Source organism: Monodelphis domestica, chromosome 1 (genome assembly GCF_027887165.1).
Source record: "Monodelphis domestica isolate mMonDom1 chromosome 1, mMonDom1.pri, whole genome shotgun sequence".
Lineage (NCBI taxonomy): Eukaryota > Metazoa > Chordata > Mammalia > Didelphimorphia > Didelphidae > Monodelphis > Monodelphis domestica.
In genome coordinates, this window is record NC_077227.1 from 597,592,920 (window position 1) to 597,611,426 (window position 18,507).

General features: G+C 35.8%; 1 protein-coding gene across 1 annotated transcript in view; it reads left to right on the forward strand.

Annotated features, from left to right (window-relative positions):
* KIF13B (kinesin family member 13B) overlaps positions 1-18,507 on the forward strand; it is a 267,035-nt gene that overhangs the window by 192,209 nt on the left and 56,319 nt on the right. Inside the window, exons 24-31 of the mRNA XM_056813715.1 lie at positions 1,452-1,584; positions 6,220-6,366; positions 7,775-7,804; positions 10,770-10,869; positions 11,397-11,523; positions 12,274-12,329; positions 14,241-14,365; positions 16,667-16,843. Coding sequence (XP_056669693.1) covers positions 1,452-1,584; positions 6,220-6,366; positions 7,775-7,804; positions 10,770-10,869; positions 11,397-11,523; positions 12,274-12,329; positions 14,241-14,365; positions 16,667-16,843 — 895 coding nt within the window. The remainder of the gene's footprint in view (positions 1-1,451; positions 1,585-6,219; positions 6,367-7,774; positions 7,805-10,769; positions 10,870-11,396; positions 11,524-12,273; positions 12,330-14,240; positions 14,366-16,666; positions 16,844-18,507) is intronic.

An 18,507-nucleotide genomic window follows, 5' to 3' on the forward strand; every position in this document is an offset into this window, starting at 1 on the left:
ACACTGAAGATACAAAGACAAAAACCCAAAATTTCTTGCCCTCAAGGAATTTATTTTCTGCTGGGGTTATGACATTCCCATAAAAGGAATTTCTAGTGGGACAGAATATCCAGCATTATTAAGAAAGTTAGTCCCACATAAAGGTGAACTAAGAAAGCTTGGAATTCTGTGAAGTGGAAATGCATTTCATACATGGAGCACCATTTGTGTAAGAGACAGATATGATAGATGGAATGCCCTATACAGGAACAAGCTAACAGGGCAGTTGGATCAGGACAGAGATCTTATGGAGTAAATAATATGAAATAAGACTAGAAAGGTATTTGAGAGCAAGATCAATACAGCCTGAACATTTAGTATTTTATCCTAGAGGCAATGGGGAATCATTAAATTTTTTTGTTTTGTGGCAGACTTAGTCTGATCTGTGTTTCATTAATATCATTTTGGTGACTATAGAAGATAGATTGGAAAAGGTAAAAACTAAAGACAAGAAGATCGATTATGAGCCTTTTACATTAGTCTAAGGGAGCAGTGATGAATTGATTGAGTAGACAGTATATGCTGAAAAAAAGGGGACAAACAGGAGATTGCATTTAGAAGTTGAGGGGGAGGGAGAAATCAAGAATGAGTCCAAGTTTGTTGACTTTGTGACTTTAGTCAGATCATTTAGTTGATTTAGTTTCATGTTACTTATTGCTATTAATCTTATTTTTGAGTGACTCTTTTGAAATAGGTTGTTATTCTGTCTTCCCTGAAAAATAACTGAAAGCACAAGCTTAAGCCTTTTAAAAATGACTGTTTTACATCCATTTGTTAGCAACTCAGGGAACCTTTTTTGCTAACGTTTTAATTCTGATGGAGCCACTTCCAATGTGAATTAAGATGAGTTCAACTCTGAAAATATCTTCTTCCTTTACTTGAGTGTATGGGAGTTATCACCCAGATTTTGTGGCAACTTAAAAAGTGTCCAGTTTCAACTATTAACACTTTCATCATGTAATTCTAGGATTTACTTTCAAATAAGACCTTGGAGCTCTAACTTCCTGCTTTTAAAGATTAATCTATTGATTCCTTGTGACATTAACTGCCCAAAGAACATGCAGGCAGAGGTAGGATTAAAACTCAAGATTCCAGGATGCCAAATTACTTTCTTCATTATATTGATATTGACTTCTTTGCAACTTTTTCCAAAATGCTAGGTTATATTTTGCCAAATTGTATGCCCTATGGAATATTAATGTTATTCCAAATCTCTGTGCTTAAATGTAAGTCTATGTGATTTTGTTTCAAATAATTATCTTTTTATGATATGACTACTATATGAATATTTATAGATTTTTCTTTTAGATTATAATATAATTATATAATAGAATATAATATAACTTATAATACAAGCTTAAATAAAACATTTTGTAAAATATCTGATTTTAAAGCTCTTAAATGTTTACTAGGTGGAGTGAAGTCACTAGAAAAGTAGAATTCTGGGTTCAAATTCTGGAACAGAATGAAAATGGAGAATACTGTCCAGTGGAAGTGATTCCTGCAAAAGATGTGCAGACAGGAGGTATTTTCCAGCTACGGCAGGTAAGAGGATTGGAACCAGACCAACAGAATAATGTTAATAATGCCTTCTTTGCCAAAGCAAAGATCTCTTTCAGACTTTGTCTCATTTTATTTTATTAATTTTATTATTGATTAATTGATTTATATTATTAAATGAAAAATTTGAAAAAGAAAGCCAGTTAATCAGTAAAGATTTATTAAGCACCTTCTATGTGTGAGACTCTGTGCTAAGAACTAAGGATACAAAAAAGAAGCAAAAGACAGTCCCTGCTCTCAAGGAGCTTATAATCTAATGCTTAAATCTGGCTAATCTCTTTCTCTTTAGTTGATGTCCTTCTTTTCTATATTGCTTTTTTTTCCTATTCATAGGAACTTCTATTTACTTACATTTGTTGAGTAGTTACATGCTATTTACTGAAAATGCATGAGAAATAAGATATTTTCCTGGCCTTCAAGGAGATTACAGTCTAATTGCCTAGAGCAAATAATTAACAGAATATCAACAGGAGTAAAACAGTATTATGTAATAACAGGGAATAATTAGACTTTTGCCATTGTGGGCAAAGAGAGTCATGAGATGCTATTAAAAGCAATATGCAAATAAGGTTAGGAAATAAGCTTTCTGACACATTTGCATTAGGGAGATTTTTATTAGAACATTTTATCATGTTCTGGTAACCACACTGAGAAATTTAGCAGGTCTGGAGAAGTAGAGATGAAAATGTTTCAATAAGTGAAGAATATACCTTAGAAAAAAATATTAAAGGGAAGAAAAAAACATCTCAATGAATATAAATGGTTTGTGCAAAGAAAAATATTGAGGGAGTAGTTTTTTTGTGTGTTCTTTAAAGCCTAAATAGGAGATAATGGACTTTAATTGAAGCAAATGGTGTTTGAACCATTTGGTAGAATTTGTGTACTATGAGAATCTATAGAATCCCAGAACTTTAGAACTATAAAAAATATAGTTAAACTCCATTATTTTATTAAGTAAGGAACTAAGGTTAAAGAATTAAAGATTTCCAAGAAGAGAGTCTTCAGCTATTTGTCCTGGACCCATTAGATGTAGGTACCTTAAATTAAGGCAAGATTTAGAATAGATCACCTCTAGCTCTTAGAGTCTATAGAATAGTAGGCAGATATCTCTGAGTGAAACTTCATGTTTACTCTGTTTAATTCTTAAATAACTGGTGAAAACATACAAGTAAGCAAAGAAGGGTAGCCTTTCAGAAAGAAGTTTTCAATTGTGTTTGGATATTTAAAAATAAAACATGCAAGGCTGCAGGCAGTTGTGTGGGTAGAGGGGAACAAACAGAAAGTATTTGATATTAACAGAAGGAGTTGGAGTGGTGTATGTTGGCCATTTGGAAGAGCATTGAATGCTAGACTAGATCTGTAAAGATTTTAATTTGATACAATAGAAAACAGTGAACCATTTAAGCTTTTTTTCTTTTTTTTTTAAACCTTTACCTTCTGTCTTGGAACCAATACTGGGTATTGGTTCTAAGGCAGAAGGAGTGGTAAGGGCTATGCAATGGGGGTTAAGTGACTTGCTCAGGGTCACACAGCTAGGAAGTGTCTGAGGCCAGGTTTGAATTTAGGACCGCCCATCTCTAGGCCTGGCTCTCAATCCCCTGAGCTACCCAGCTGCCCCCCATGTAAACTTTTTTACTGGTGAGTAGGATGAAGAAAACTTTGTTTGAAAAAGATTGTACTGGCAAATGGATATAGAATTAATTGGATCAGAAAATGATTACAGGCAATAGCTTTAGTTTGGGCATTAGAATATCATTTTTAAATTTATTTTTCTTTTTATTGTCATGCAAAACACTCCCATATTGGTCATTGTTGTAAGAGCAGTCATACATGAACAAAGCCCCTAAATAAAATAAAAAATACCCTAATGTGAAAGACAACTTCAACAGTTCTTTATCTGTAAGTAGATAGCATTCCCAGTCCTAAGTCTTTCAGGACTGCCCTAGATCATTGCATTGCTGAGAGTAGCCAACTTTTGACAGATAACACTTTTTCAATATTGCTGACACTGAGTACAATGTTCTCCCAATTCTGCTTATTTCACTCTGCATCAGTTTCTGCAGATCTTTCCAACTTTTTCTGAAATCATTTTGTTTGTCATTTCTTGTAGCACAGTAGTATTCTATTACCAACATGTACCACAAGTTGTTCAGCCATTGGACATCTCCTCAATTTCCAATTCTTTGCCACTACAAAAAGAGCTGCTAGAAATCCTTTTTTACAAATAGGTCCTTTCACCTTTTTTATTATCTCTTTGGGATACAGATCCATTAGTGGTATTACTGGATCAAAAGGTATGCATAGTTTTATAGCCTTTTGGGTATAGCTCCAATTTTGCCTTCCAGAATGGTTGGATCAGTTCACAAGTCCACCAACAATGCAGTAGGGTCCCAATTTTGCCACATCCCCTCCAACATTTACTACTTTTCTTTATTGCCATATTGGCCAATCTGAAAGGTGTGAGGTAGTACCTCAGTGTTGTTTTAATTTGCATTTCTCTAATCAAAATTGATTTACAATATTTTCATCTGAAAAATGCTTGTTCATATCCTTTGACCATTTGTCAGTTGGGGAATGGCTTGTATTCTTATTAATTTGACTTAGTTCTTTTTAAATTTGACAAATTAGACCTTTATCAGTGACATTTGTTATAAAAATTTTCCCCCAGTATGTTGTTTCCCTTATAATCTTGGTTAGATTAGTTTTATTTGCAAAAAAAGCTTTTTGATCAAATTATTAATTTTGTATCTTATAATATTCTTTACCTCTTATTTGGTCATAAATCTTTCACTTCTCCAAAGATCTACCAGGTAAATATTCTGGGTCCCCATAATTTAGTTGTGGTATTACTCTTTATATCTAAATTATATATCATTTTGTATAGGACGTGAGATAATTAATTTATACCTAGATTCTGCTATAATCTTTACAATTTTCCTAGCAGTTTTTGTTAAAGAGTGAGTTCTTATTCCAAAAGTTGGGATAGAATTTTATTTAAGAGAACTAGCTAACCTTTAAATTTAACATCATAGATGGCAGGTGTCGACCCTTGTGTCATATTCCTTGGTGTTTCTAATGAGCTTGGTATAGTAGAGTAATTACCAGGAGATGATGCAGACTTGAACTTTGGTACTCTCTGTGAACATACATGATTTTAGAGATGAAACCTTCAAAAGATTTCCTCAGTAAAGTATTTTATTAAATACTGTGTGCTGGATGCTATACTAGACCAGTTGAATGAATGAAATAATCTAAGCTTGCCAAGGAGCTTACATCCTAATAAGAGTGACAAAAGCATATTTAAGTCCTTACAGAATTAATACAAAGAGAAGAAATACAAATATGACAAGGTATTTACATACAAGCTTCTTTGGCAGGGAGAACACTAGACCTTGGGGGAGGAACAAGAAGTGGTGCTTAAACCACTGTGATCCCCCTGCAGGAAGAGGGGACCACTGTGAGTACATGGCTCAGGGGAGGAGGGCAGAGCACAATCACATCCCAAATGCTGAGGTCAGAGGTGGAATATTGTTTGTGAGTATGCAGAGGCCATTTCAGTGTGCAGAGTGGGGAAGTGATGTCCAGTAAAACCAGAAAGAGAAGTTGGGGCAAGGTCATAAAGGGCTTTAAAAACCAAACAGAAAAGTTTAGATCTAGAAATTTAGTCTAGAGCTAGGCAGTTTAATGAAATTCACATCTCATTCAGAACATTTAGTAACTAATTTGAACTTTTGTTTAAATGTTATTTAGAGGATTTAAAAATTGAAAATTGTTCAGTTTCTAGTTTTGATAAATGCAATTTTGCCTCATTTGGGAATTGAGCTTTTAAGTTGAATTCATGTATTTGGGTCTGAAATCTGTAATTTTATATGCAATGTAGGGAAGAAAACTCGCATTGCCTGAAATTTTTAATTTAAAATGGAATTTAATTTCTTGTAGTAAGTCAGATTTTTTTTTGTTTATCAAAACTTTGCTCTCCCCCCTCATCCCTCTTTCCAAATTCCAACAACACACTACCATTAGAGCTCTTTGAATATGAACTAAACTATTTGAGGCTATTATCAAATCTTATTTTCTTAGAGTTTTTTTTAGCAGAGAATTTGATATAATATGCACGGATAAATATTAAATCAAGAGTCATCTGTGTCCCATCTGTCCAAATCAAGCTTGGTAGGATCAATCAGTGCCTGACTTGATTTTCATGATAAGACAAAGCCCTAGGCAACTAACAAACTGTTGGAGAGGGAGGAGGCCAGCTTACTTGAAACTGTAGATTCATATGTTTTCTTCTAATTTCTATTTTGAGGTTTCTAAAATTATAAACTAATTTTGAAGAGTATAATTTTGAATGTTTTCTTCCAAGATCCTATTTCTTGGAAAATATACACAAATCTCACAGTATTAGCTCTACATACTAAGAACTTGTTTCTGAAGTGAGTTGCTTTTGTTCATTGACTGTACATGCTACACTCTCATTTTTAAAGGATATAGTTTTTGCTTTTTAAAATGTTCAGTGATCCCAAACCAGTTGAGCCTTCTGAACTTCTACCTGTAGAGGTCTCTCCATACTAAGCCTTTGATGATTTAGGATCTTTGATTTTTAAATTGTTTCTGACATAGGGGCAGTCACGGCGAATTCAAGTTGAAGTGAAGTCTGTGCAGGAGTCTGGAACTTTGCCACTAATGGAGGAATCCATAATGTCTGTTGGTGTAGGATGTGTAAAAATAAGACCTCTGCGATCCCCAAAGACTCATGAGATTTTCCATGTAAGTGCCATTGTGTTTTAATGTTCTTGTTAGAAAAATATTCAAGCAATGACAGTCAAGGTCGTTATTAGAATAGCCTAGAAAACTTAATTTCTGAGAATGGTTCTATCAACATATCTTCTTGTTTTCCTTTACCATCTTTTCAATTTGTTGCATTTTGATGAAATCAGTTTGCTAGACTATTGGGACCCACCACGAATGATGGCAAGATGAAAGTTAAAACATCTCAGCTGCCAGAATGCCTACAGTTTCTAATAGTGATTAGTCTTGTCAGATCTCCCCAACCCAGTGTATCAACCTCCTACTGGATTATTCAAACTAATTGTCAGTAGGCACTTAATTTCCTCTAGTGGATAAGGATATAAACTCAGCAGGGAAAATACTATACAAGTTTCTGGAGAATGCCTGATAAGAATGCCTTTCCTTCTTGTTAGAAGTTCAGACATTTAATTCAAAGCTTCAGGAAACAAACAACAACAACAACAAAAACCCAGACCTTAAGGACCAAAAAGAAAAGTAAATTCATCAAGTTAGAAAAATTCGTTAACTTAACTTTAAAAAGAGATAAAATATTTGAAAATATTTCAGAATCAAGTTATGGAAAGAGAAAATGATGACCCGATGTTAGAGCAACACTATGCAAAGTCTACCCAAGTCTAATTTTTGATGACAAAGTGGAAATTGAATAATAGCTTATCTTTAATGAGTAACCTGTCTGCCTGAGATGCCAAAATGAATGAGGGAGCCTGTGTCAGAGCAGACTAAGGTTCTATAGTGGTTAAAAAGAGACTGCTACATACAGTTCCTTTCACAATTATGAAAAAATGTTGGGAAAGTGGTGACTTGGACACTTTACAACCATGGTGTCCTCTATGCAGAATCAGCACAAATTATGATGATCCCATAAGGATCTTCCTTCTGTCCCCAGGCTCTTTAGCCTTTCCTGTTCCCTTTAGGCCCAAGGGAGTTGACTTCTCTCCCTGCTTGCTATTCAGATGAGTGGGTGGGAGGTGTCTGAAATAAGACCTGGTTTGAAAGATGGAATTAATTTTAGGACATTCTACCTTTTTAAAACTTTGAAAACCTTTTTATCTCAATGGTTTGGGTATAAATTCACAATTCATGGCCATAAAACACATTCTCCACCCTCTCCCCTTTTTCTTTATAACTTCTGTCATTTTAGTTGAATTTGGCAAGTGCATTTCAGCTAAAAGATAGGTTTTCAAAACCAACTTGGCAGCACATGTTTTAAGAGGAGTATAAACTAAGATACTCATCTTTTCCATACCTTATTAAATAAGTCGGCTTTTTAATCTTCATGGTCCATCTTAAGCCATAAATAATAAGGCCATTCTTTTATAGGTAAGGCAAATTTCAGTTATTGAATTTTTTATTTCATTTTTTTCAGGAAGAAGAAGATGACATGGATAGCTACCAGGTAAACTTTTTACTCACCATTTTCATTATCAAAATTTATTATTAAATACTCAATTATTCAGTATTAGATGCTATATGAAGATAACTATGAACATTTGGACTTGTTGGACTGAATAATAAGTTAATTCAAGATGCATTTATATTTTTGGTATTTTATCTCTTTTTGGACTTAGCAGCTTTTTAATCCTATTAAAGATGTCTTAGGCCTCAGCAGATAGGATGGGAATGGAGAATATACTTGTTTTTTTTTTAATTGTTTCTAATTAATTTTTTTCACTTAAGAAGCATTTATTTTCTCTCCTTCTTCAGCCTCTACAAAGGGGCTGAGGGGGAAACCCATGTAACAGATATGCATAGTCAAGCAAAACGTATTGGCCATGTCCAAAAATGTGTGTCCCATTAAGCAATATTTATTCCACCACCTCTCTACCAGGATGTGGGTAGCATGCTTCACTAGTCCTCTGGAATCATGGTTGATCATTGTGAGCAGGAAGCACTTAAAGTCATATTATTTGTACTTTTTAAATGGCTCCAAAAGTAAACTTGGTTTAATTCTTTTAATGTAATGGGGGAGGAGATTAAAAGCTATATATGTTTTTTTAGTTCAGTGCTTATATTTTATTTTCTCTCTTTCTCTCATAGCAAGGAAGGACTAGCCAGGACTTTTTAAACCTTGAACTGCTAGACAGGGGAACTTCTGTCTTTGTGCCATCATATTCTTCCATCATTCTATGACTTCCTTCCTTCTTCTTTCCCCCCAAATAAGTCCCTTGTCAAATTCCCTTTTGTAAAGAAAGAATTTTATTTCTTCCTTCCCTTCTTTGCTTGAGCATTTATTGGACTGTTTTCTAATGCTACCTAACTAGTTACCAGGTCAACTCATCCTGATTTCTCTCTGACTTTTCACTTCTAGATACCAAATGCACTAGGAAATGTAAAAAATCTACATTATCTCTAATATTTAACACTAGTTTCTTACAATAATTTCCTCTGAAAAAATCTGATGTGCTAGAAAGTTTCCTTTTCCTTTTCATGAAAAAGACTGTTGTTTCCCTATAGTATCTTTGATAGCAGAGATAGCTCTTATTGATGGAAGTAGCTTGGTCAAGCCAAGAGGATGCTAGCATCAGGAGACCTGGGCCTGTATCCTGGTACACTTACTTCCCTTGGGAATCCTAGTCATGCTATATGATATCTCTGAGTCTCTGTTTCTTCATCTTTAAAACTGAAATATACTTCTACTACCTTCCCCATTTGCTTATGAGCAAAGGCCATATCCATTTTAAAGCACTCTATAAATTATTGTTGCTACTCTACTAACATTAGCTCTAGCAGTGGTAAGTACAGCCTGAGAATTAGAGTGTATTGCCCATAATAGATGTCCTCTGTTTGTTGAATAAATGAATAATTCATTTAAATTCATTTAAGATTTTTGCTAATCATAGAAATAATCAAATTTGTAAATCAGTGACATTTGGAACTTCCCTAACTTATTGAAATAAAAGCACCAATAAAATGATGTGGATGAAAGAAGGATTTGTTTTTATTTTCTAAATGGTATTAGAAAATTTTAAAATGGAGGGGTTGATAACTTGGTGGCTCATAGATAGAGAATCAGGCCTAGAGATGGGAGGTCCTGGTTCAAATCTGGCCTCAGACACTTCTTAGCTGTGTAACCCTGGACAAGTCATTGCCTAGCCCTTACTGTTCTTCCTCCTTAGAACCAATATATAGTACCTATTCTAAGATGAAAGGTAAGAGGTTTTGTTTTTTTAAAAACTTCATAAAATCAACCTGATTTAGAATGGGGAAGATGAGTCAGCAAGCATTCATCAGGTGCCTGTTATGTGTCAGGCACTGTACTAAAAATTTAAATTATTTCACAGAAAAAGTGTATTTTTAGTATAATAGTTACTGTGAATTCCACTGACATGAAAATTGTCTGATATGAGATTTTATAAATAATATTTATAAATTTAATTATTTCCGAGATTAACAAATATTCTTTACCCAGTTATATGTACCTTAGATGAATATAATTCTTTAGCCTTTCACAGAGATCCCAATACTGAAAAATGAAATTACATTTGAAATAAAGTAATTATTTAGAATTTCTAAAATTGTCTAACTATGTTTTGTATTGGTATCTTTTACCCCCAAAATTGGTCAAGACTTGGCTATATTTAAGTAGTAATTTGTCTGTTTTGGGTAGACTATTCTCATTCAACTCAAATAGTGATTTATTGTGTTATGTATGTAGAACAACATGGCTAAAGCCAGTGATACATTCCTAGAATGGAAATTATTAGGGCTGTAAGAGACATTCAGTGTGGCCAAATTCAGTCTCGAATTCAAGGCAGTCATCCTTTCTACAAAATCTTTGAAAAGTGAGCATTTAATTTCAACTTCAGTACCTCTCATGATTCACAACTTAGCAAGGTACAGAGTTTGTGGTGGTTTTTAAGAAAATTATCCAAAGTCATGAATTGATTTGGTAAAAGGTATTTTGGAATGGCATTAAGGACAAGAGTTATTTAAAGATTTTGAAGATTATAAAAAGCTTGAAATCCCATCTCTTAAGTTGTTTAGAGACCTTAGTCCTAAAGGATACACCATAGGAACAAATCTTGCTTTGGTATGACCTAAAAATAGGTTTGGACTAGGATCAGAGCAGTTATGTGGTAGAGAGAAAAAACTCAGGAGTTGGAATGAGGAAATGAGGGTTCTAGTTTCTCTGGCCAAAACTCTGTGTTTGACTCTGAGCCTCCCTTACCTGTATATGAAACACTGGCATGAGATATCCCCTTTTAGCTATAATGTGCTGTGACTCACTGATGGACATAAGGACTAGAACATTCTATAAGGGATCACGTTTTCTGTGTATTTTGCCACAAGGGAAAATGAACTAGCTTCACTTAGAAAATTTTCTTGGAATCTTACTCACTCTGACTTACCTTGTTTTTTAGGACAGAGATTTGGAAAGACTACGGCGAAAATGGCTGAACACATTAACCAAACGTCAAGAATACTTGGATCAACAACTACAAAAGCTTGTCAGTAAGCCTGGTAAGAAAGCACAATTAGGGATATTTTCTTCTGTGTAGGTTATTATTCCTACTAATTGCTCTTCAAATCAAAGACAGACAAATTAAGTGAGTTGTAACAAATAAGGGCTGTCCTTGTTTTATTTGTTCTATATTTTCTCACAATGGAAACACTCAACCTATTATCAAATTGCTCATTTTTCTTCATTAAGGCCTAAAAAAAAATAAAGCTTTCACCTTTCTGATAAGGAGTACATTGGTTCAAAAGCAGATTTTCTCCTAATGCAACTCCAGAAAAATGTCGTAATGATAATACTTATCTTTCTTGTATAATTTCTCCAACTTGGAAGCTTTCCATGAAATGAAGAAGTCCTCTCTGTGAGGGTCTATTTAAGCCTCTTGTATCTATCCTAACTGCCAGTATGGTGAAGGGTGGCTTACGTATGAAGGAGGTGGTTTGTGCTGAGGCCTATATTGCAGCAGACTGTATTTTGAATTAAAGCGGCCTGTGATATTGCCGTTTTTTAATATTTTCTTCTAATGTTCCAGATAAAACAGAAGATGATGCTGACAGGGAAGCTCAACTTCTAGAAATGAGGTTGACTTTAACTGAAGAAAGAAATGCCGTCATGGTCCCATCTGCTGGCAGTGGTATCCCTGGGGCTCCAGCTGAATGGTAAGAACATAAGAGTGTGTCCCTTGAAATCCTGAACATTAAATATTCTGTCTTTATTCATATTGGATTTCTGCCACTGCTTCCTCTGGTGGTAGAGTCACACAACAAGTATATGGTGGAAAAGTTGTTTTAAATTCTGGGGCTGTGAAAGATTGTCATAGGTCAAGTAAACTATAACCTAAAAATGTTTTTATTAAATAATACTATTATTGACCAGTGTAATTAAGACCTTCTGAGAATGTGAATCAATATTTAGTACCACTGCACTTAGCTTTAAAAAAATTAGTTAATATGTTAATTACTGGGTTCATTCACTTAAAAGCCGGCTTGGTCATAATAGAATTATGTCTCTAGGAGCTTTTGGTTTGGGGAAAGCCCAAGCTGCTGAGTCAGCAGATGTTCAATGTCTTTTTAGAAATGGTAAAAACAGTAAATTAAACCATGGAAATCTCTGAATTTGTATAAAAGAATGAGCAAAGGAAAGGGCTCTTATAAGAAGACACATGTTTCTTATAAGAGCCAGTCCTCTCAGAGAATATGAAAATTACATATGCAAATAGGAAGAAATAGTTCCCCTGAGATTCTTGTAGCATCAGTAACACTAAATTATAGTAAAAGCCAGTATCCAAGGTTACTTACCTCTGACCTGACCTGCAAGTAGCACTGATTGTTTGCTAGGTCTGTGTCCTGAAGGACATGCTGCTCAGTAAGTCTGCTTCGTTTTAAATGCCACCTTCCCTTATGTCCTAGGACTCCAGTGCTTGGTATGGAAACTCATATTCCTGTTATATTTCTAGACTTGAGTGGTAAGTTTGATGTTTTTAAGGGTCTTTTTCATGGGAAATGTTCAAGTAGTACCACTACTAACAATGGCTTTATGATTTACAAAAACATAATATTTGTTGTCTCATTTGATCCTTACAACTCTAAGTGGATACTGTTATTACTATGGTATATTATTATTTTGCACATGTGAAACTGAGGTTCAGAGAGGTTCTAAATAGTCACAGAACTAGCAGTGGTCAGTGGCAGTGTTCAAACTAAGGACTCTCCTGACCACTTCCACTAAATGTTGTTGCATTTCATAGTTATTTACCCACCAAAACATACAATTATACAATACAGTAATCATTAAGATAGAAGCAATCATAAATAGCAAGTATCCTTATGCTCAAGAAAGGAAGATCTTTTTTATAAACAATAATATGGTTGTTAGCATAGAAAAAACCTTCTGTTGGTTCCCCTTTGCCCTCTTCTCATATTTCCATCTGCTATAACTCCCAGTGATGTGCACCCTGCTCCCTTGTCAGCTGATGGTGTGATGTGGGTTACAATCTTGAAATTTTTTCTGTTTAACACTTTAGAATAGATATTTGAAATAGGTTTCTGTATTTGTCTTCTCACTTCAAAAGGGCTACTAACCATCTGCATTTACATAGCACTTTTTCTTTTCACACTGCTCTATGAGCTTTAACTAATTAGTCTTCACATTATTCCCGTGAGGAGTTATACTGTTTACTAAGAACTATAATTTCCAGTTTGAAATGCACAGTTCTTGCCCAAAGTAAAAACAATTTTGCCTATTATTATTTGTGGAAAGTAAAAAATCAGAAAGAAACTTCTGAGAATTCTAAAACTGTAAAGTAGTAAATACTGTAAAGTAGCTACTTCCCCCTAGCCTAGCGCGCGCGCACACACACACAGACATACACACACACACACACCACCAACAATAGCACACACACACACCCCAACAACAATAGCACACACACACACACACCACCACCACCAACCACAACCACATTTGGGAAGGAAGTTTTACTTTATTTTTAGCTATGCAGATCAGAACGGTATGGTTTTGCTTGGTGTTTTTTTCCCCAGAGCTAAAAATCAACATGATAAAGCAATTTAAGCACCATATACCACCCCTAAAGTAGAAGGAAAGGCAGTTAGCAGCATCTAAGTTTGACTTAACTTGAGAAAGGTTTGCCTTTCCAGGTTTGCCATGGGAATTTAGTATCCTCCAAGGCTTCTGAGGTTGAATTTGGCTTGGTTCTTAGACTAAGTGATTCTATCCAAGGGTGGGAAGTAATAAGGCCCTCCAAAGGAAGAAAACAAAGAGGGAGATAGGGCCAGTGATACCCATTTGATACCCATTTTAGTTCAGAAAGCCTTCAAGATGAGCAGAACTCTTTCACCTTGTCTTGGGGAGTCATAGATAGTTGTACTTATAGGCCCCACAAGGCAATTCAAAGTGAATACAGGCTATAGAGAATCCTGATACTTTTCTCCTTATTTAGAGTAGTCTATGACTTTCCTCTGGCTCTAGAGATTCAATCTATATACTTTGTGTAGGACTAAACTATCAAACAAGGTGTTACTCCCTTCCCATCACAGTTCCCTCAATATATTTCCTCAAATTCAGAACTCAACTGCAATAGTTAAGGACAGTGATAATGATTAGGATAATGACCTCTGTGGGTCTCAGTTGTCTGTTTAATCTTTGAAAAGGGAATAATAGTTTGCCTATTTAAAGGCTCCAGGAGACTGGATTAGATAATCTCTTGAGATCCTTTACCATATTTGAAATACAGGATTTTAGAGCAAGGAATAAAGGAAAATCAAAGTAGATGAACATAGATTAATTGTACTGATTTTTAGCTGAAACAAGCATTAACCTTTTGAATTCTATATTTATTGGTGGTTCGTCCTTTCAGCTGATGATTTCAGCTCACAGGATAATCTTGATGACCCAGAACCTGCAGGATGGGATGCTACTCTTACTGGAGAAGAAGAGGAGGAGTTTTTTGAACTGCAGATTGTAAAACATCATGAAGGAGAGGTAAAGAAAGCACAGGAAGGTCAAATAAGGAGTAGTTTAATTTCATTAACCTTTCCTTAAGGCTCTTAAGGGAACCAGCTAGATAAACATATGCCAGTGCTCTCAGAATGTATGATTGAAAGCTCTTCTTTAGAAACTGTAGGAAGAATAGAGCCTGACCACCAAATTAAATTTAGTCAACTCTTGATTTTCTGCACCAGTGAAGGGGGAGTGAGTGTCAGTGATTGAAATCATCAAATGATCTACTCAACCTGGTCAGGGACATGAGCCTGCTCCCGTGGGAATTAGGAGAGCAAACTATTCACCCATACAGACCCCAATCTAAGTGGGAGACAAGATCCCTGACATAGGAAACACGAAGCTCGACTTCCCAGGCTGTATTCTCATATCTGATGTTAGGGGTAGGGATTCAGTGTGTAACTGTAAGCTGAGTGAAAAGAAAACCTGCCCCAGGAAGCACACCATTGTGAGGGAAGAATTTCTTCTTGTTTCTCTTGGGCTTAGCTGGGTTGGAACTTCAGCGCAGTAGTCACTGCCATGGCAGGTGGTGGTATTAGTAAACTCCTTGAGGAGGACCCTGGTAGGATTCCTAGCTGCTGTCCCAGGCTTGGGTAGGGGACCCAGATAGGTGACTTAATAATAATCAAACAAACAAATAAATAAATAAATAATAAGAATTAAATAAAAAAATTAAAAATGCTTTTTACAGAGTGCTCTAGGTACAGTCTAAAATTGTATTGTCATAACAACTACCTTCTTAAGTTAGGTTGCATAAGCACGACTATCCTCATTTTAGAGTTAATAAGGCTGAGACCGTGGGAATGTAAGAGATTTGTCCTCAAGCACAGCTAATTGGCATAACAGGTGGGATCCACATCAACATCTTCCTGACTCCAAGTCCTAGTCTGTACTTTGCCATGGTGCCCTGAGGAAGAGCTTTTAGGGCACATGGATAGTTAACTATACAGATAATTTAGGTACAAATCATGTAGAAGTGGTTCTGTGTATCTGTCTCCCTATCACTTCCTCTGTTGGACTGGTTGGGTTTTTAAATCACAGTAGTTCCAGTAAGCCAAGTTTATTTTTCTATACAGTACAAAAATCTAATCCATAATGATGATTGTCAGTAATGACTATTACTAGAGTTTTAAATTTCCCCTCAGTCCTCTTGGTGTGATAGGAAATTCAGTGTGTATATCAGGAATAAGTTAAAGGACCAAGTCGTATGTACAGAGTGGATGTGATTCAGAGGCAGCAAATTCAAACCCAGCTTACTGTATTGTTCACATCAGCTGCCTCCTACTCAGCAACTTGCTTTCCTGGCACCTTCTTGAAATTTTTTGTCCTTTATTGTGACTGAGTAATCTAGTTCCTGAGAGTAAACTAAAATACTCCTTCAAATGAGAACTGTCTAGGATAGTGGGCTTTAGTTAGTTTTCTTCAAATGATGGGGCATTGTGTTCAGATACAATTTTTACCTGTAGTTCAGGCCATCTTTTCCTTCTTCTTTTTCCTGTGTGTGTGTGTGTGTGTGTGTGTGTGTGTGTGTGTGTGTGTGTGTGTGTGTGTGTGACATACCTTCCACTTTCTTTCCCCTGTCTCCTCTTTTTCTGATATTTTTTAGTCTCTACTACTCAAACTGAAAAGTAAATGTTCTGGACCTGAAAGAAATGAAGCTGGAGTAAAAATTTAGTGAAAATGAGAATAGTACTAGCCTTTCACTTTTCCACATAATTGTTATTTACTTGTCATGAAATGAATAACCTCTATGGTGAAAGGTAGATTGGGAGAAAAGATGAAATTGTTGCTGGTTTATTAAATTCTGTTTAAAACTCTAATCCACCATTTTCAGCAGCTAGTTTACTTTAGTTCTCACAGGTTTAATAGTGAGTCTAGGGTAATTATTGGAGGTAGAGATTCATAAGCTTCTACACATAGGCCCTATTAGCATCTCCTGCATCAGATTCTCTTGTCTAGCCCACAATGTAAATAAACCATCTTGAATTTTGTTGATTTTTAGTGTGATCTTACAGGAGTAGACTTATGCCCCTTTCCCAACCTAAACTACTGTATCTACCTCCTAACCCCTAAACCTACCCAGCCATCCCCTCCCCTCCATCTCACCTGCCACACTGCATGTTGGAAGAGGAGGTATATATTTTAAGGAAAAGGTTACTCTTAGGCAGAGAGACATGCTTACATATTGTTGTCTCCCAGGATGAATGGATCTCCCTCAGAGATTTTATGTGTATTTTTTCATTCAGAACAGGAAAAACATTTTTTTCTCTTTGTTCTCTCTAGGCAAGAGCAGAAGCCTCGTGGGACTCTGCAGTGCATAACTGTCCTCAGCTCAGCAAAGGAGCCACAGCAGATGAAAGAGTATTTCTGATCGTAAGAGTGACAGTCCAGCTCAGCCATCCTGCTGAAATGCAGCTCGTGCTACGTAAACGCATTTGTGTCAGTGTTCATGGCCGCCAGGTGAGTCTTTAACTCCAGGTGGAGATGTGACTTGAATCAAATGAATAGCTATAGGACAAGATATATGGAATAAATCCCCTGGATTCTTCTCTAGAGAAGACCAGTGACCTAGTAAGCTGATCTACCACCCTGTTATCCTGCCTTTTTGCTCAATACTCACAGATCATACTGGCTCTAGTCTTCTGGCCAACTCACAGGAGAGGTGAATCTCTTTTTTTGTGTCATAGAGCTTGTGTGAGAGGAAAGCCAGAGACCTTTATTTTGTCCTAGGTGCCCCAAGCTAAAAGACCCACTAAAGGGTAACTAATTTCTACTCTGTTATTATGCTTCTTCCTTTCCCATTATTATTTCTGTTGGAGAAGATCTGGTTATGCATTTAAAACTCTTCTTGTACCTGGCTTGAGAGAGAGCTACTTTTCTAATTGATATTAGAGCTTTTACACTTCTGCTTCATTTTTTTTTTAGGTTTTCAAAGAAGAAAAGGAAACTAAACCTCAGACAGATTAAAAATAATAATAAAATTCATTTAAAAGAGCATAGTCATGGCTGACAGACCATCAGATATAATCTCCACCCCTAAAAATTAATCTTTAGTTCTAAATGTCACACTGATATTAATCTTTGAAATGAAGGTGGCTATAATGCTATTAAAATCTCTGCTCTTTAGCATTGCAATCCAGCATCAATAAAATCCAGGTCACAAGGTTAGTTATAGATGTACATGTTGTGCCACCCATTCTCCTGCCCTGTCTCTCTGTCCTTCTGAAGCCATGTAAGACTGCTTTAGAAAGAGCCAGTTTCCCTTTTGATCCTAGAGGTCCAAGGTGCCAGGGACTAATCCCTCTGATCCAGCTCCCACCCCCACCCACCCCTGGCAATATCATTCCCAGAATCTGGTTGTGAAATAGACTGTTGTGGAGGTACCAAGCTGGTATGCCTTTTGGATAGGAGGCTATACAGGAATTCCTGTATTTTCCCTATAGTTCTTTTTACTCAGAGATGCTTTGGGCACTCTTTCCCATTTCTGGAAATAGAATGAATGTTAATGGTGGAGCAAAATGAGCCCTTCTTTGTGAGGCTGGTGCATATAGGCCCCCTGGATGCCATTTTAAGTAGACAATAAAAGAAACAAAGATAGTGGTAGTTTTTTAATAGAATGGAAAAAGCTATAGCTATTTGTGTTTATCAGTAGTCGATTAACTACCACTGATCCTGTTTAGAAAATAAAGGCTCGAAAAGGGATCTTTGTATCTAGAGAAACTGATATTTTTTTTCAAAAATGTAATTAACTGAGGAAGGAGAGAGGTTTTGGTCAGTCGGTTTATGTCCTGGTGTATTATTAAGCCTGACAGTTTCATATTTCTCTTAGAAATGTTGCTCCAGTGGGGTCATTTCATGTCTATTTTTTCTCTTCCTTCTCTCCATTCTCCCCTCCCCCATGCCATCTCCCCTGTCATCAGTGTTAAATATGCTTTCATTTTTATCTTTATATGACTATTTTTATCTCATTTTTAGAATTATTTATTTTAACTATATTCTATATCCATCTCTGATCCCTTTAACCTCTTTAGGATGTGTGTTCCTAGCAATATTTTCAAATGAGTCATCTATGCATTAATTCAACTGTTCAATTCTTAACTGTGCAAAGAGCACAGTCAGCATAA